The sequence below is a fragment of the Lipophrys pholis genome (assembly GCF_963383615.2).
Source record: "Lipophrys pholis genome assembly, chromosome: 8".
Taxonomy (NCBI): domain Eukaryota; kingdom Metazoa; phylum Chordata; class Actinopteri; order Blenniiformes; family Blenniidae; genus Lipophrys; species Lipophrys pholis.
Genome location: NC_137630.1, coordinates 8,639,843 through 8,660,324, shown reverse-complemented (window position 1 = coordinate 8,660,324; position 20,482 = coordinate 8,639,843). Strand labels below are relative to the sequence as shown.

At 43.8% G+C, this 20,482-nt stretch overlaps 1 protein-coding gene across 1 annotated transcript; it reads right to left on the bottom strand.

The window, feature by feature from the left end:
• Positions 1-1,111: 1,111 nt before the first annotated feature.
• On the bottom strand, positions 1,112-19,471 carry LOC308113623 (uncharacterized protein; the record flags this gene model as incomplete). Its single annotated transcript, XM_080470017.1, has 5 exons — positions 19,208-19,471; positions 17,594-17,890; positions 13,216-13,899; positions 1,250-1,435; positions 1,112-1,119 (listed from the first exon to the last, which is right to left on the bottom strand). The coding sequence occupies exons 1-5, from the start codon at positions 19,377-19,379 to the stop codon at positions 1,112-1,114; spliced, it is 1,347 nt and encodes a 448-aa protein (XP_080326143.1). The 5' UTR covers positions 19,380-19,471.
• Between the last annotated feature and the right edge of the window lie 1,011 nt (positions 19,472-20,482).

The window sequence follows — 20,482 nt, the reverse complement described above, 5'->3', positions numbered from 1 at the left end:
GAGGACGGGAAATGCCTATAAAACCAAGCAATAGACACATAAAACATTGCCACTACTAACAGAAAAATCAAAAAGACTGTACCAATAAAAGCACCGGCAATGGTGGTGGTAAAATACAACCATACTAAGAGAGTTACAGCTTTTACTGCACTTAAACAAATATTAAACCTCGACGCTGCACAATGCTTGTCTACAAACGATAACATTCCTGGGAGACAGAGTCCACCAGGAATCACAGCAGCACAAAGGACCATAAAGCTCCTTGAGAGTCCACTGTGGGTGCATGACGCTAGAAACGCTCCAACAGCTGCTCCAACGGTCACCCCCAACCTTCCTACCAATCCACAGCGCCCTATGACTTCTCCATTGGAATCTGCTTTTGCCCCAGCTGCAGCAAGAGTTACCCCGACTGCCCCTGCAACCCCCATCAGAGCGCCTATAGTGGGACCTGGACCCAGCACATGCAGAACAGACTCTATCACAGCTATAACTGCTGCGCCTGAAGCCAGAGCACCAGCACAAATTTTACCTGCTCCTCCTGTTCTGTAAGTTGCAAATAATGTCATTCCCATAGTAACCATCAGAAACTGAGAAGTTAGGACTCCAACAAAAAGGCCCTCCACTACAGCGCTGCTTGTGTCTGTTGGTGGCTGCAGGGCAATAATTGGCTGTCTTGCAATATTGAACACGTCAGTAATGATTAACATCAGAGGGAGTGGTGCATAAGTTAGTTCAAATTCATAGCCCATGCACGCAGCTCCACCCAAAATCATTGGAAACGAATCAACCACAAGAATAAGCTTCGTCTTCGACAACAATGCAGTTGGGTATATGATGACTAGAAATAATGGCGTACTCAGTGGTGATAATAGCCAGATGGTCATTGCCTTGGATTCTTCAAAGCAAAACTCCAAGATGGGAATGGCTGCTATGGTCCAGAGGCCGACGGCAACAATACCAAACCAGATAACAATATTAATGCTGGATGTTTTTAACAGAAACCACTCTAAAGCTCTACCGAGAGCACATCCTGTTGCAGTGACACCCATCAGACAAAGTGGCCCAGCCACAGTAAGAGCCTTCACTGTTGCGGTTTCACCATATTTTTTCATTACCAGCCTGTTCATGGACAATCCAAGAGGGATCCCAACAGCTAATGATCCAGTGGTAGAAAAGACACCAAACTTCTCAACCAACAGCGATATGAACATGTTGCACATGCAATCATTTTTGCTCCTTTGTGCGTCACTCTGTTTCCGTCCTGAAGGCAGGTCAAAGTCATGAATGTAGTTGTCGAGCTGGTCCATGAGGAGCTTGTTGTCGGCCAGAAGCTCCAGAGCCCGAAGCATGATGACAGCTGTTCTGCCCAGCAGCAGACCTCCAGGAACTCCCGACATCAGCCCGACGCAGAAGATGGTAACAACTGGTGGTGGCCCTGAAGACGGATGAACAGCTCTCTTAGACACCGCAGAGTATTGTCCTTTGCTGTTTTGTCCCGGAAACAACTAAACAAACAAATATCCTTCTTGGAGAATGAAGCTACCTTACCATTAGAGTGGACCAACAACATCAAACTTATTTCCCACTGCTGGTGAAACTTATGCAATCAACCTCATACTCATACTGTCAACTCTAAACTCACACTGACGCTGCATGGCATTCATCATCACACTAAGTAGTCACTTTCACAGTTAACTTCATCTCCCATTATCGCACCACACACATCTGAACTCAGCCATAACTGATACTCCCTTCATTTTAACTTCGCTGTATTCTGCCTTCACCTAAGAACACGAGCACACACAGGAGCGCTTTCAACTTACATGTGGAGAAGCATTGGGGCAATTGAGCGTCGCTGTCAAACAGAACACAAAAAAGTCATAGTAAAATATAGTTAATGGTACAATAGATGTGAAAAACATCTGCTTGCTGAATATTCTCAGTTCACCTGGAGGTCCGGGTGTTTTCCTCTGTTTCGGCCAGCATCTGGGGAGTGTCTGATAAAAATGTATAATGAATGGATTGATTTTATGTCCAAATCTGCATTTATATAAAGCTGTGTTTGGACATTAATAAAGAGTTCCATGAAGGATTAATGCAAATTCAATCCTAATAGGTATTTTCTCAGGGGCCTCCTCAACATTGCCTATCAGAAAACTTGTGGGTCCTGTCTTGAATCGCTGAATTTCCAAAACATTACGGTGAAGCCAAGTGGGCGCGCTCACTCACAACAACTCAAAATCAAAGCAACCAGCAGATTCCCAGGGCGGTTCTATATTTCAGACAGTGTTTTATTCTGCTTTCTAGTCTTTGACATGTACAATCTGCATTATGACAGACTGGAAGTTATATTAATGTCGTAGGGATGCACCCATACCACCTTTTTAAAAGCTGTGTACAAGTACGAGTACTTATCAAATCAGCATCTTGATATGCCGCACCTGTGAGGTGGGATGGATTATCTCGGCAAAGGAGAAGTGCTCACTAACACCGATTTAGACGGATTTGTGAACAATATTCGGGAGAAATAGGTCTTTTGTGTATATAGGAACTGTTTTAGATCTTTGGGTTCAGCTCATAAAAATAGGAGCAAAAACAAAAGTGTTGCATTTATATTTTTTTTCAGCGTATTTACACACGGCTCCAGGTGGATTGTAGACTATAGAACGAGTGACTGAGCTCACTGTGTCCAAACACATTGTATTCAAACTTTAATGCCCCAAATCCAGCTTTTCCTTGATTTTCATCCATTTGAATATTGGATCATACGAGCTGCATTCAGAATCTGCTGTGTCTGTGTGAGCTGGACTGGCTCCGCCCACACACGCTCATCCTGGGAAGAGGAGGAAGTACTTCTTCTCGTGGTGCCATGTGCCAGAACTTACAGTCTGTAAACTTTTGTCATGCTCGTTCATATTAAAGAATCAGCAAACCGTGGACATTACTGTGGACCTGTGGGCACATGACACCACAAGGTTGTATCAGGGAGTTTCACGAATATGGGTACTCCGTGTGTTATCGGACCCAATACCAGTATCGGTGCAAACCTATAATGTAGCGTTGTCCTATTCATTGAAGAAGAATATAATTTTCAGCACTGGCATTTCCATTCACTTCACCCTTTTTAAAAGAAAACAGAAAAAAGCTTTTCAGCCCAAACCTCAGTGGCACAGTAAAGCCTAAAAGAATCTTACCTGTGTCAGACTGAGTCATAGTTTGTGAAGCAACTCCCAGATGATGACACGGGTTAGAAAGATCCTTTAATTTCTGTGACATGGGTCTAATCAAACTAGTAAAAGCTGCCTGAAGTGACTGCTCAGGTGCAGTGCGAAACGATCTCTAAGGAGTGTTTATGGCAGATCAACACAAAACTGGAACTTCTACATTCTTGCCACATTTACTTTTATCAGTGATGATGTCTTGAGATAGAATAGAACAGAACTGGTGTCCTGCCCCGGCCCGGGGTAAGTGCGGCTGGGATGGGGGGGGGCGCGCTCCCTCGGGCATGGCACTCGTGGGGGGGCTGGGGCGCGGTGCTCCTTCTCCATTTGCTGTTGGATTGGTGGAGGTTGGGACACCGCGGTGGCCGGGTGGGGGCCCGGCCGGCGGCCTGGGGGGGCGAGAGTCATCACTCCCCCCCCGTCCCGAGTGTGTGTGTGTGTGTGTGTGCCCGTCTGCGTCTGCGTCTGCGTCTGCGTCAGGGGTGGGTGTCTGTGGGGGGTGGGTTAGGGGTTGGGTATTTCAATTAAAACCGGGGGGGAGGATCATGGGGCGGGTGGGATATGAGGCTCCTGGGGGTGTAGAGTTGACTGTCCTCCGACCGGGGCCTGCGCCGGCCTTCGCTTTCCTGGGTCTGGGGGCGGGGCTGGTCCGGGGCGCGGCGGCTGGGGCCGTCTCTGCCTTGTCGGGTTGGGGGGGGGCGGTGGGTGGGCCTGTTCCCGGGGGTGCGGCGGGACTCGCCGCCGGGGTTGGGGGGGCTCTCGACCCGCTCAGCCCGGGGGCCCTGCTCCGGCCTTTTCTCGGCTTGGCGGCTTGGGTCGGGGCCTGGGGCCCTGTGCCCTTTATCCTTCTCTTGTGGGCCCCTCTTGCCTGGGGGGGATTCCTCTCTGCATTCTCCGTCGGGTGCTTTTTGGGCGGGGACGTGGCTCTCTGGGGTGGTTCGCTGGGGTCTCCCCAGGCCTGGGGGGCTTCCGTCTGCCGGGGTGGCGGTGTCCGGGCCCGATGGCCTCGGACCCCGGGGTGTCGCCACGGGTCCCCCCACAGCAGTTCCGGTCACACCCAGTGGACAAACCACACACACACACACACACACACACACACACACACACACACACACACACACACACACACACACACACACACACACTTCCACTCCTCACGAAAGGTGCTTCTGAAGTTGCTTGTTCTCTATCATCATTTGCTCAAACTTTAAAAATCATGTTCCTCTTTTGTTGTCACCTCTTTGTTAATTCATGTTCCTGCTTCACGTTACTGTCTAGATAGAGCAGCTCAGGCTGGTTTAATCCAAAAACAGTTGGAAAATATTTGGATCAGTGTGATAACTGCAAATAATATATGTAGCACAACAAGGATATTGTATGTTATCCCCCCCCCCCCCCCCCCTCCTCCCTCAACCTTTTTTCTCTCTTTTCTCTTCTCTCTCTCTTTGAGCGTTCCCCCCTGGTCGTGTACGGCAGCCATGCCAACTTCTGACTCCGAAGGCAACAGGAGGAGACTCCAGGTCTCTCCCTGTTGCAAGACCAAAATCTGTTCTGACTCCGAAGGCTCTCAATCACATCATATTGTTGGCCCAAGCTGCCGAACAGGACAAGGGCGAAAAAAAAAAAAAAAAAAAAAAAGAATAGAACAGAACAGAACAGAACAGAACAGAACAGAACAGAATAGAATAGAATAGACTAGAATAGAATAGAATAGAATAGAAAAACGATTAATCCAGAGGGATAGTCTTTATATGTCTAATGTATTCTCGAACTCAAACACATTTTAGAATTGTGAGATATGCCAGATTTCCAAAAAGCTCCATTCTCATTGTCATCTTTACACACTAATGAGTTATTGACAATACAAGATTTTGAGCAACCCTGTAAAGAACTTTGTTCTGGGATTAATACAGTATTTTCTCTCTCACTCTCCTATCTCTATGTGCAATGTGGGACGGTTCTAGAATGTATTTGACTTCTAGAATGTTGCATGTGATTGAATGTTGCCTTTTCTATGTCTTTCTTTGATTGTTTAATTGTCAAGCATTGAAATGAACCCCCTTAAAGAGACTTCCAGAGAGTGGGCAAACGTCAATTAATCTTTTTGGTATCAGTGGAAATGTTGGATTAAAAACTGTAGTAACACTGTCCCCAGTCAATAAAAATGCTTAACGTTGTTAGTCCCATATTACCACAGAAGAACACTTGGCTCTCAGAGTGCTGCCCCCTGGAGGTTCCTCGGTTTTCTGAAGTAGAATTTGAGGCAGAGCTTTCAGCTGTCAGGCTCCTCTCATGTGGAACCAGCATTTGACTTACAAAAGCCAAAAAGTCAGTGTTGAGGTTTTTGTGATACAGAATATAGACGTAACAAGTGATATGCAGATGTCATGTAGAACATGATGTTATAAATGAGCCACAATCTTTTACCTCGTTCAAAAGAAGTCCTGTAATTAAAATAAACCCACTGTCCGCTGCTGCTGTTTCCCCCTGAAACACTCAGACCAGACCTGATCCTAACCCTTCCCCAATGAGCCAAAACTGGTGTCAGATTGTGGCTTCAGGGCCACAATCGGACACCAAAAACACAATTAAAGTTTTTGTATGAATTTCCTGGACATTGCATGGATGTCTTGTCTGGAAGTCATATGAGCGTCAATTAAAAAATAAATACATTTTAAAAAAGTGCGACTCCACTTGGAGTCAAATCCACATTAACATGCAATGGGCGGCTTATGTCTGTGTCAGTTTGGAGGAGAGCGGAGGAGCAGCCGGGTTCTATTTAATAATAAAGCAGCTTCACACACAAGAAACTCGTCCTGCTGGACGCTACAATAGTAACGCAGTGACTTGGAGTTGTCATTTTAATCTGAGTACTGGTTTGGAAATAGTGACACGTTAGATTACTCATTACATAACAGAGTAACGCATTACTAATTAACGCGTTACCAGCATCACTGGTGCTGAATATTAATAATACAGTTTATGGACATTAGCTTCAGACAGAAGCAACCACAGACCTGGATCAGCTTCCTGTTGCTGCTCCTCAGAGTCCTCAGAGTTTAAAATTGAGCAGCTGTCTGATTTAAAGGGACATTTAATGATGACGTCACAGGGTTAATGGAAGACGTGGGAAAGGCGATCACGTTGTGACAATCAGACTGCTCTTCCACTCGGTGACGTAATAATAATTCGACGGCAGCGCAGGTTAGTGACGTCTGCCGTGGTGAAAAAACAAAAACTTTCCAAAAATGGACTACAAAAATCTCATTTCCCCCTGTGCCTCTAACTGCTGATATAATCTCAAATATCACAAGGTTTGAATTGAAATCAAGGGAAAAGAGGCTGCCAGATCAATAAATATCCAATCAAACTGAGAATAGGCTGCACAAAAACTTTACTTTTCCGTGTTCGTTTCACAACATATGCATAACATTCATAGTTGAGATATGGGTTTCAGATTATTTAAAGTTGTACAAGGCATATTGTTGCATTGGTAACTTAACATGATCTGAACATTGAGGCTGCTTTCCTTAACTTATAGAGAATACAAACGGTCCTTAAACACTTCCGGGTGTTAAGGAGGATTGTGGAAAGGAAAGGAGATAGGAGGGATTATTCGGACACCACCTTAGTGTTTACTAAAGTCTAATGCTGAGCTGTTGCTGTGATTACACTTCCACACCAGTCTGGCGAATAAAGGTGATTAAAGACACTAAAAACATAACAGACACAAATCCTAGCTCTGTCTGTGTTGGATAACCAAACAGGCCATAACGATGGAGATCCTCAATAACTGTAACTTGATTTGAGGTTTCCAGATGATTTCCATCAGTTTGTGCTGACGAGCGATCTCCTCCTCGAGCTGGATGACAGTTTGTTGAAACACGGTGAATATTTCTCCAGCAGCAGCAGTTAGTCGCTCGTTGATAAACTCTCTCAACTGAACTCATTGTTGCTGCAGGAGATTAAATATTTCCTCTGTGAGACACGAGAACACAACAGAGTCTGACAAACTTCATGCAGCAGCCAAAGCTTCTTCTTCTCTGATAAACAACGCTTAGCCTCATACTGACATCTACTGGACACCGGCGGAACTGCAGGTTATTCCTCTCACCTGAAACAGTTGGAGCTCTTGTCCTGCGTATTTTACAACTCTCATTTCAACGATCATAATATGTGAGACATAAACATGAATTCAATTGTTTTGTAAGAGAGACAATGCCTTGAATTCCTGATTGGTTGTAAATTTTCCAGGATGCCAGGGCTAACTTTGAGAATCATAAGCAACCGTTCACCGTCAAAGTTATTTATAGAGTATAAAGCTCATCCACAAAATCATTCACCACAAGTTTGGGAATTTTTATTTGTCTTTGACTTTCTCATTAAAATTGGATCCCCTGTTTAAAATACATTTAACACATTTTCCAACGATTTTGACCAGTATAGATGAAACTGTCTTACAGGTGATTTTGGACAATTTACTGCTAAAACTATTTGGGTTTGAGGAATGGCTGAAATGTAATGTGTTGCGTGATGTCATGTTAATGACATCGCGATGTGCACTGATTGGAACTCTCTCTTGTTTCAGTATTACTACTGATAAAAGGAGTTTGGACGAACACCAAAACACCTTTCTTGTATGTTTCAGTCGATCGTTTCAAATACACCTTTTCGTTTTGAGAAATGGAGGACACGTCTTGGTGAATATAATCAGTTTCAAGTCAGGCTCCAGACATATTACATGTTTTTCATGCATTGTATTTCAGCAGGCATGTGTTGCAGTTAAAGAAAAAGTCTTTTTTTTTTTTTTTTTACGTAGAAAAAAAGTGAAAGATAAGAAAAAAATGTGATTGTTTAATAAACTAAAAAAATAACCTGAATAACAAAAACCAGTGGATTCATATCAACAATTGAGTTCCATTTCTTCAAAGTTCACATTTGCTCATAAAAGATTTTTATTGTCAAACTTTTGAAACACATAAAAAAAAAAAAATCAAACATTCTTCTCAGAGATTACATCATGCAACCAGGGGACAATTTGTCAACCTCTGAAGTTTAACACTGAAACCACATTTATTTAAATCATCTCATTTTTTTTGTGACAAACCAGAAACAGTCACAAACTCTGAACGGTTTATTTATGAGAGGGACAATTTGTTACACCAACAAGAAAACAAGAAACAAGAAAAGGGAAGGATTCCAAGGTCATTTCACATTTCTGCTCTGAGGATGTGGAACATTTAACCCCTCTTGCCATTTTACCCGTCAAGAGAACTGCAGTGTTTAATTATCAGCGTTGTGTACACCTTGCTCCCTCCGCCAGGGAGGAAGCTGCACTGAACGAGCTGCACAACATGATAAACAGGCATGAGAGCTACAATGCACTCACAGAAATGGGAGAGAATTTGTTGGGGAAAAAAAATCTATTTTATTACACACCAAATTAGAAGCACACAAACAAAAGTTCGACAACATTCCTGGAGCTGATGCAGACACATGGAACCAAATCACAAACGTATATTCTGGTCATGTGCAAAAATACAACCTTTTCTGGGAGAGGACACACTCAAATCTGTGGACACAAGATTCTTCAAACCGGCCAGGTCTTGTATGTGCGACACTTGAATGGCGTTATTCGAACCGAGGACCAATACCTGTTCAGGATTCTCCTGGCAGCAGCCAAAGAAAGCCATCACAACCAACTGGCTCATGATGGAGGCCCCGACTCACAAAAACTGCATTCTCACTCTGGAGAAACTTACATATAAGTTGAAAATACAAAAACTGGAACAAGTTGCTTATTTACAGGCAGAAAACAATAAACGGGAAACTCGATTATGACCCAAAATCAGGGTTTCTACAGTTTCCAACAAGTTAAATTTAAGACTTTAAGACCTTTTGAGATGACTTGGAACAGAATTTAATGCCCATTTCAAAGAATATTTCAGGGTTAGAACAAATTGCTTCCTAACGAACTGAGTGCAGTAATGTCACTTTCTTTGCAGCTTGGATTCATCTAAACACAATATGCAGCAGAAACATTTCTGACAACAAAACGGTAGTGCTGCCCCCTAGCGGCCAATTTTGTAACTATTAATCTTTCGACTAATTTTACGCTCAAACGACTAATTAAAAAAAAAAAAAAAATCAAATGGTTGATAATCATTTGTGTTCATTTTATTTTGAATACAACTCAAGGGCCAAAACATGAAAGCGTAAATTTACCATGACAAATATAAATGAACTATTACCAAATAAATACAATGAAGCAAAAAAATACAAATTTTCTAAATATATTGTGTGAACACACACACACACACACACACACACACACACACACACACACACACACACACACACACACACACACACACACACACACACACACACACACACACACACACACACACACACACACACACACACACACACACACACACACACACACACACACACACACACACACACACACACACACACACACACACGCTTATCATACAAAGACAACCATTGTTCTTCTGAAGACTTAATAAAAAGTACATATTATCTCACAGTTTCATTAATAATCAGAAGTTTGAAACACAAATTTTTAAATTTTTTTTTTTTTAGAAACAGTGGCATTATAAAACTACTCAATTTTGCGAAAATCCTTCCATAATATTTGCTCATTGTCACATAATGTCGGTATAATTTAGCAGTTGGTCGCAAATTAGAGCAGAAGGAGCACGGAGACATCGCTTCCTGACAGCCTCTACAGTTTCGATGCCAGGTTTGCTCAGAACAACACAGCCACAGCCAAAACCAAACCAGACCAACCAAAGTCCTGTGAGCTCGAACACTATGCACCCCAGGTGATTCACTCAAGGGTCCTCAAGGCTCTGAGGTGGGTGAATCCTTGAAAAGCAGCATGCCCAGATGGCGTCTCACCCAGAGGGCTTTCCCACCAAAAAGAACCAGGAGCTAGTTCAGGGCCGGTTCTTAAATGAGCACCGCCAAAGAACCGGTTCTTTTTCCATTGTCAATGGAGCCAAGTGAGAGTCACGTCATTGCGTTAGTCCTAAAACGTCGTACGTCACTGATTTCACCAGTGTAGCGCTCATACAGGAACGAGGAGACGGACTGTAACATCGGTTTCGTCCGGGTCGCTTCATCTAATTTGGCCTGAACCTCGGAAGAAGATCAAAGAGTGAGAAAACATTGCCTCTCCTCATCGCGCCATTTGTCTTTTTTCACATCCTTCTTGCTTTAGTCCGGACCCCCAGAGCGGCCATAGAGAAAAATAATAATGCGTGAATGAGCTTGGATATTGATTCAGACACATTTCTGGATGTGCCTGAATCAAATGCTTCAAGATGGAGGAATGGAGGTGGAGAACGACAGCCGTTTCCAATGGCAACCTATGTAAACACACTGATTAAAGTTCTCTTTCACATGAAGCCATTAAAAGGCTCGTTTCATGGCTAAAAAAAATCCAAGCTTTCATTTACAGTAGTCTGTAGTTTGTTTTGTAGTTGCCGATGAACCAAAAGTATCGCTTCATTGTAAAGAAGTTCTGTGGGTTAGAAAATAATAGTGGAGCGTCTCGTAGCGGAAAGCAGCTCGGCCTCATGCAGACCTCAGGCTGCGGTCAGAACGCGAAACAAGACCTGGAAGTGAAGTTAGTTACAATGTTATTGCGATGAAATGAGTGAAAAAACGACAATAGAAAACTGCTTCTAAATTCTGTATCAGACGCCGCTGACTGTGTGGCCGTGCAGGAGCTCTGCAGCACCACAGCTCCGCGATCACAGATTAAATTATCTCGTTCCCTCGGATTATTAACTTGAGAGAGCGACATATCATTCCCACGTGTTATTTTTTTCTCTAGAACCACTCCGGGGCTCCGTGTTCTCTGTAGATTTCAGAAAGCCGGTTCAGCGCGTCTTCCACCTCATAGGTAGCGATAACTCCAGCAATAACTCCGCCCCCAGCTGACGACGCGTCAGGCCCCGCTCTGGCCCAGCAACAAAGTGGGGCCAACTTAGCACTCGTTTAGCCCGATAGGCCGGGGCTTGGGCGGTGGAAAGAGAAAGAACTGGTGCTAAAAACGGCCCTGGTCCCCCAGAGTTCTAAAGCTCTGCAGAACTATCAGGTGTGTATAATGACATCTTCAACCCATCTCCAACACAAGCAGTAGACCTCTGGATTGTCAAGCCCAGCATCATGATTCCCGAGAGCAAATGCATCCACCTACATGAACTACAGACCAGTGGCACCAACTTCAGCAGCCATGAAGTCCTGACACACGTCAACAATGTGACTGGACAGCAGAGGCGCATCTGACAGAATGCCGTTTCTGGACCAAAGCTCTGAATTCAACACCATACGCCCAGGGAAGCTGAACAACCTTGGTATCCAGACTTCCACTTCCTGCAGGGCTGCTGCACTTGCCTCAGAATTATTCACCCTCTACACCAGGGGTGTCAAACTCAGATCCTCGTGGGCCGCAGCCCTGCACGTTTTCAATGTCTCCCTCCCCTGAATGTCCTGATGGTTCATCACCACATTCAGCACAAAGCCAGATAACGAGCTGATCATTGCAATCAGCTGTGTTGAAGCTGGGAGACATGCAAAACGTGCAGGGCTGCGGCCCTCGAGGCCTGGAGTTCGACACGTGTGCTCTACACCCACGACTACATGCCCACCGGGGACAACAGAGTACGCCGAGGACACTACTGCCCTGGGACAAATCACAGATACAGACGAGGCAGGATACCAGACTGAGGTCAAGAACATAATTGTCTACGAAGAGGACAATGACCTCATCCTCAGGAGGTCATCACTGATTTCAGGAAGAAGGCACCACCTCTCCATCAAAGGTCCTGCAGAGGAGATGGTGGACAGCCACATGGTCCTTGGCCCCAAACTGACAGCCAACATGAGCAGGACTGCCCACACTACTGCTTTGGGGATGAAGGCCCAACAGTGGCTTTATACAACACAGCCCAGTCACAGAGGAAGGCTCTCCAGAGGGTGGTTAAGACAGCAGAGGGGATCATTAGAGCGGAACTTCCTTCCGTGGAGCAACTATACATAGAACAATGCAAAAAAAAATAAACGAGAAAAAAATAAACCAACAAAATGATCAAAGAAACCCATCACCCGGGTCACCCTCTCCTCACACAATCTGTACAATCTGAGGAAAAAGAGGGCAGAGAGCATGTTTACACACAGGACACGCCACAGTCCGACTGATGGCAAACACAAAATAAGAAGCTGGCCTCACCGACAAAGTTCATGGTGCACATGTTCTTTTTAACTTAAACTAATCTTTAAAAACGGTTACAGTTTATCCATTGCATAACTTATTCAATGGTGTGTATATAAATCCATAATTCCTTTATGTGTATTATGTACATTGTTTAAATCAGTAACATTTCCCGTGAATTGGATAGGTTGTGATTTTGCACTCAAGCTGGACTTGCTGAACTTGAGGTCTTTCATGACTTCGTTTCTTTGTGAGTTTTCATGTGGCGAGTCCATGAACCATGTCGACTGAAACTTTTCCCACAAGTTTCACAAGAATACAGCTTCTCGCCTGTGTGAATTTTCACGTGGTGTGACAAATTTTTCTGAAAAACGAAACTTTTCCCACATGTTTCACAAGAATACGGCTTCTCACCTGTGTGAGTTCTAACGTGGCGCAACAAATTTTTCTGAGAAGCGAAACTTTTCCCACATGTTTCACAAGAAGACTCCTCGCCTGTGTGAGTCCTCGCGTGGCGTGACAAATTACTCCGCCCACCGAAACTTTTCCCACATGTTTTGCAAGAATACGGCTTCTCACCTGTGTGAGTTCTAACGTGGCGCAACAAATTTTTCTGAAAACTGAATTTTCTCCCACATGTTTCACAAGAATATGGCTTGTCACCTGTGTGAGTTCTCATATGCACCAACAAATTACTCTGTCGACTGAAAGTTCTCCCACATGTTTCACAAGAATACGGCTTCTCACCTGTGTGACTTGCCATGTGGCGAAACAAATTTTTTTCTGAACTGAAACTTTTCACACATGTTTTACAAGAAAACGGCTTCTCACCTGTGTGACTTCTCATGTGGCGGAACAAATTACTCTGTTGACTGAAACTTTTCTCACATGTTTCACAAGAATAGGGCTTCTCACCTGTGTGAGTTCTTATGTGGCTTGACAAAGTACTCTGTTGACTGAAACTTTTCCCACATGTTTCACAAGAATATGGCTTCTCGCCTGTGTGAATTCTCATGTGGCGCAAAAAACGTTTCTTTAAACTGAAACGTCTCCCACATGTTTCACAACAATACGGCTTCTCATCCGTGTGAATCTTCATGTGGACCAACAAATTACTGTGTCGGTTGTAACTTTTATCACAGAGTTTACAAGAATACGGCTTCTCAGTGAGAGTTCCTAAGTTCTGAGATACTTTTTTACGGACAATTTCACCAGATGTTTCCTCACAAAGAAGCTTTTCACCTTCAGCCTGCTTCTCTGACACAGGAACGTTGTTGTTTTTTAGCTCTTCTTGTTCCTCTTTGATCCGTGGAGGTTCTGGTTCTACTTGTTCCTCTTTGATCTGTGGAGGTTCCAGTTCTTCCTGCTTTAGACAGTTTGTATCTTGCTTAAAGATCTGCTCCTCTCTACAGTCATGGTCCTGTGGGAGCTCTGGAGGGACAAAAAAGTACAAGATCAAAGGTTAGTCACATTAGTTTGCTGCCTGAGATGAAGTGATAATGAGACGTCCTGCTTTCAAATGTTCTCAGGAGATGCCTCTAAAAAAAAAATGTCAACGTCCACAACTTCACTGGGCTGTCCATGAGGAAAGAAAGTAGTAATAGTTTCCACAACCCCGCCACCTCTGGTCCTACCAGATCCACAAGCAAGGCAGCAACGGAGCATCATGCCAACAGGCACCCCTACCAGGACAAGGAAAAGGCCACACACACCCTCACCCCCCACCTGCAGAGCCACCGGACACCCAATAGAAAATAGTAAGCTATGAGCTGGGTAAGCACAAGAAGAAGAAACACCAAAAAGCAGGGCGATGTTAGAAAGCAACAAGAGATGAAAGAAAACTGAACACAACGTCAGCCAACATGAGGATGAATCGATGGAGAACATTTACAGCTACGGGAGCACAGAAGCGCTGCGAGTTGGACTTGCCACCATCACAGAAAATATAAATGACCTCAAGGAAGAGCGCGGACAAGAGATTATTATATTTAATAACTAGAACTACACTGGGTAGAGCGCAGACTCTCACCAATGCAAACTTTGTTTGTGGAACTGAGTTAGCATCGCAAGCATGTTAGTCGTTAGCTCATATCGATGCTAAGTAGGTGAAGTAGTAACATCACTGTGTGAAGGGAGCATCTCCATGGCAACAGACGCTGATTCCCGTTAATCGCCTCCATGAGGTGCCTCTCATATGCTTTGTATGGGAAATTTTTTCGCAGTTTTAGATTTATTTAGAAACTGTTAGCCATTAACGTCGGAAAATCTCATGGATTGGTCCTTAAATGATGACAAATCATCCCCGAAAATTCATGTAATTGAGATGAGTAGTTTACAAAATTAGTAAAACGCACACATGCAAACCAATAAATAAATGCACACAACGAAAACAACCTTCTCAGCCCAACTTTCTTCAGCAAAGGTAACTAATTGAGGACTGAGGCAAAGGGAAAAATTGCCAACCTGAGACGAGACATCCATTGCAAGCTTGCGGAGAGCAGCACCGAGCTACAGCGGGTGAGCATGGGCAAGGCGCAGGAGCACATGGCCGAGATCGAAGAGTGGAAGACGGAGGCTAGTGATGTGTTGCTGGTGTTGACGGAGGAGACGCGAAAGATGCAAGTTAAAACTCACACAGGAAATCGTTATTATGGTATTGTAACACAATTTACTCAGTTACTCTCGTTCCTGGGAGAAACTAATCTGACTAATGGTGGCATAAAATGTGCTCAAGGCAAAAGGAATCAGACACCACTAGCAAAATTCTGGATCCACTGGACCAACGCATTGAAAACATATGAAAGTGCCCGGGCGGCAGCACAGGGCATGAAACTCTTCGACTTCTTTTGTTTACAAAATAAACACCATGATCAGACTGGGAGACATTGAGTCATTAAAAGCTGGACACGTCTAGACACTGAAGACGTTATAGGTGTAGAGAGGGGCCATCATCAAGGATAGAGATTCCCCATTCACCCTCCAGAAAACGAGCAAATTCCCCATGTGTGGAAGTTCCTGAAGTCTTTGGTTTGTTCTGTGTTCTTAAAGGTTCTTGTTCATGAACTGCTAAAACTGTCTGGGAGCAAATCAAAATTATGATTATGAACAGGTGATGAAAATGATTTTTTTTTTTTATGTAATTTTTTTTACAGGAAATCTGTCGAGACTCGCGCATGAAGAGTCAAAAAGGTATGGCTACAGGAACCGAGATTACAGTACAGGAAATGAGTCACAACATTAATAGGAAATACAACTCAGACGGATTATGAAAAGAAAAATTAAGATAAAGAAAGAAGGTATGATGTTGTGAAGGGAAGACTTGAAAAGGAACCAATAACATTGATAAATGTATATGCGACGCCAGAAAGTAACAAATACTCTTTCAAGTCCTTGTTTGATTCCACAGACTTAGAAACAGAGGGAATCGTTTGTCTTGGTCAGAAATCTAAATGCTGATGTGAATCATAATAGAGATGCGACGAGACTTTAAAGAACAAAAACCTATTTAATGAGATTCGTAAATATCTCATCGGACAAGATTGGAATGATCGATGTATGGCGACACCTAGATCCTTTCGAAAAAGATTTGACACATTATTCAGAAAGGGAATGATGATAGTAGCTGAAAGTGCAGAAGTAAAGTCACCGGTTTATTGTATGTTGTTAATATGTGTCAAAGTAGACCGTTTATCTTTTCCTGTATACGGTATATTTTTCTTCCTTTATTTTCTGCGACCACAGCGTGGCAGTAATGAGACACCTGAGGATTTCTGTAAACCGAGCATGTGCAATTTACGCAAGCCCGTTATTGGCGAAGAACACAAGAAGGAGGACAGGTTTGCGGTGAGGTGGTGGAGGTAACCATGGTAGTTTACCTTAGTACTTGTAACTGTCAGCTTGTAGGTAAAGATATCCTGAGAAGAGCGGACATCCTGTACTGAGCAGTGGTTCTCCTGCCCCATCTCTCACAATGCAGCGTTCATCGCATGCAGTAAAATGTAAGTGCGCACGCTCAGGCTCTGGCGGCATTTAATTAGATCACGTGATTTTTATGCCAAGTGGGGCTTGTAGCCTCAAGTCCCACTAACGTCATTTCGAGGCTCAGAGCTGATTGTCAGGCACTGATTTAAGCACTGCTTCACAGAATCGCAGCGACTCGTCACAAACACCAGCTTGTGAGCAGCTCGAGCTAACAGTTGAATGAATTAGGTCCAATATATAACGGGGTGCAAGTTCAGAGGAGAAACTGAAGGTTACTGGCAGTGAACTGTGTGATGTGATGATCAAGACCATGTACACGTTTTGCATTTATAAAACTTCACCGGTGGTCTAGCAGTAGAATCCCCGTATACAAAACAGCAGATCCGGGTTCCACTCCCGACCTTGATACATATATTTTGTTCTCTTTGTCCCTCTCCTCTTTATCCCTCTGATCTGATTTCTCAGCTCCATCCCTTAAAAAAAATTTTAATAAATGTGACCGCCATGATGTGCTGCTTTATATTGACTTTTAGTGCCATTGACACCTTGTTTCTGTGCACTGCACTCCGTGGCACGGAGGCGGTCTAAAACTTGTTTTTTTTCCTTCATAAAAAGCATAGAAAAGGAAATATAACCAGACCCGCAGATGCTGTCAGATCTTAAACCCATCCGCCACCACTAAATGTGGATTTATAGATGGTTTTATACAGCTCAAAAGAGTGACGTCGCGGGGAGGATGTTTGTGCACCAGCTGGACTCCGCCTGTGGACAGGCGCGCATGCACTTGCAGCTCGGTGTGTAGGATTTTACCAACTATAAAAGATAAGATTGAAGGGATACAGCGGCATATTTCTTCCGCGCAAGAGTATCCGCCGTGTTATTTTGCTGCCGCCAAAGCCGCTTGCGGGAGAGCGCGTTATCACCACATGACTGAATCCTGCCTGCTGATTGGCTTCTGAGGCACCTCATGCAACACTCCATTTCCGTCTGTGACTTTGCTTTTCCTTTAAGAGATAGTGTGAATACTCAATACTGTAAAATTCCACATCGTCAAAACAACATTCACAATGATATTGCAGACCATATATATCATGCACCTTTATCCCTGACTCACATTCATGTGTTCATTCACACTTTTTTATACCTATTCGATGCAACTTGATTTGAGGTTTCCAGATGATTTCAAGCAGTTTCTTCTGACGAGCAATCTCCTCCTCGTACTGGACGATAGTTGGTTGAAACAGGGTGAATATTTCCACAGCAGCAGCAGTTAGTCGCTGGGTGGTCAAGTCTCTCACAGAGTCCTGGGAATTGTCACTTTCACCATCAGTAACAGTCACCTCAACAATATCCTCCTCCTCTTTAATGTGTGGAGCTTCATGTTCCTCCTGCTGCAGACTGGAGCTCGTCTTCTGGTTACCAATGTGTTGCTGTGGACTCTCTGGAGGGAAACAAGACAAAAGTCACTGATGTGGTGGATGTCAGTGTTCTCACCAGCACATATCACTTGTGTAGTTGACACTGTAATTAGGGCCGTTACGCTGTCTATCAGTTCAAGGTGACGGTGATTATGTGTCGTGCGCACGGATTTCCAGCAGACCGATTCACCTGCACCATTTGCTCCCGTGTGACCTCAAAAAGTAAATATTATCATGATTTAGTGTTTCCTCTACATTAATTTAGGAATAAATTCATGTATGCGTAAGCAGCCTATATAAACGAGGCCCCGGGGCACTCAGCCGGGCACCGGGAGCATCATGTATCAATAGGAAGATGCTGAAACACTCCTGACAGAAATAAACAATAAGTACACACCAGTTATTTAGTGGCACGAGTCTCTTTATTCTACATTACTTGTGTTGTTTTTGAGGTTTATTTGAACCAGGAACTGAGCTAAATAAATCATTAAACAAAAAATACCAGGTATCCAGAAGGGATAAATAACGCGATGTTCAAAGGGCGGAAATAACTATAGGGGACAGGGTTAAACACAATACACGCTACAGTATTATTTATTATGTACTAATTCATTTATCTATTTATTTCCACAAGCTTTCCCTTTAGCGTCACTCAGAAACTGTGACTTTAGACTTTCAGGTTGGGGAGCGGTGGAGCGCTCACGCGAGGTGAACGGAGCATGCGTACTTGGACGCCTCATGTGAGCTTCAAGAGCCGGTAACAGCTATGAGCACGAGAAGTGCGGCGACTCGCGCCAATAGGTTCTTTTAGCCGCTATTCGCAGTCGCAACGCGGCTGCATTTCCTACAGGGCGACTAAAGTGAGTAATGTGGTACATTTATACAGATGCGGTTATAAGTAGCAGCAGCAGCAGCACCTCAGTGATACTTCGGGTTTCCTCTCTGCAGCTGGACGGCTGGAGCAAGAATGACTCAGTGAACCGTTAACGAACGTGATGATTCACCGTTCAGTCAAGTGACTCGCGGGTTTTGAATGATCAGTTTAATCTCGAACATCGCTTCCGTAAAAGCTGCACAAGCCACGGTGATGAGAGCATGCTAGCTCCGACAGAGTGAAAATACACGACTTCTTCCGTTTCCAAACCGCACAAACCAAGTTTTCTCTGTTTGTGATACAGATGTGCTCTTGAATGTTAAAGTTTTCTGCTTTAAAATCTCTCCTGTTATTTCACTGTGAACAAGAACTGCAGCTGCAGCCTCACTTCACTCTGCGAGCTTCAAAACCAATGAAACGATCCTCCACGAGTCACATTCATGTGTTCATTCAGACTTTTCCATACCTGTTCTGGGGGACTTGTTATGAAGTTTCCCGCTGATTTCCAACAATCTGAGCTGACGACGAATCTCCTCCTCGAGCTGGACGACAGTTTGTTGAAACACGGTGAATATTTCTCCAGCAGCAGCAGTTAGTCGCTGGTTGATAAACTCTCTCAAAGCCTGAAGTGAACTCATTGTTGCTGCAGGAGATGAAATATTTCCTCTGTGAGACACGAGAACACGACAGAGTCCAACAAACTCCAAGCAGCCTCCAAACCTCTTCTTCTTCTTCTACCCTCCCAAACAACGTCCAGCTTCATACTGCCCCCTTAGTGGACACAGACGGAACTGCACGTCATTCCTCTCACCTGAAATAGTTGGAGCTCTTGCATGAATGGACCGTAGCATATTTTACAACGATCAACTAATTATCATAACCCGTGAGACATAAACATGTAAGGAAATATTTTGTAAGAGAGACAATGCCTGAAATTTCTGATTGGTTGTTCATTTTCCAGAAATCCAGGAATCATTTTGGAAATCAAAAGCAACCAATCACTGTCAAAGTTATAAACTGATATAAAATGTAAAGCTCATCCCCCCCCAGATTATCATCCATCAATCGTAGATGTTTTTCCCCAAGAATTCCTAATGTTTATCGAGCAAACATTTCATAGGAAAGGATTCCTGAGATCCTTGTATTTTCATTAAGTAGCTCAGCCTAAGTTTAACTACGAGTTTCCAAAGACATCTCTCCTCTTTCGACCAGCAATGCAGATAAAGGAGTGGTACGGAATGCTTCACGATAAAGTCTTAGAGCTTTCGATTGTACTGTCTCTAGTTTGGAGAGTACTGAGGGGGCTGCTGCTCCATATTCTATGCACCCATCATCAAAAATAGCTTGAATCATTGCTCGATTGATCATAATCAGTGATTCTCCATCTGGTCAGTTCCAACCACACATCTAAAGGGGGTTAATTACCTTTTCACACTTCACACACATCTTTGCAATATGTCCACTCCATGCCCGTCTTTCGTCAAACCACATTCCTCTCCTAAGAGCCCCACTATATATTTTCAGTTTTTGGGTTGGAATCTTCACTTTGGAACTAAAAGTCTTGATTTCTGATTCATTGGTTGATATTTTAAATCCACAGTCATTATTCCATTTGACAATGTTATCCAACTCTCTTTGGGTTTGACTCAGATTATAACAGAAGTTTCTTCCCGGCTTCCAGGGGGCTCCGTCATCTGAAAATAGAGACAGACCATAATCTTTCCCGACTGTGCTAAACATT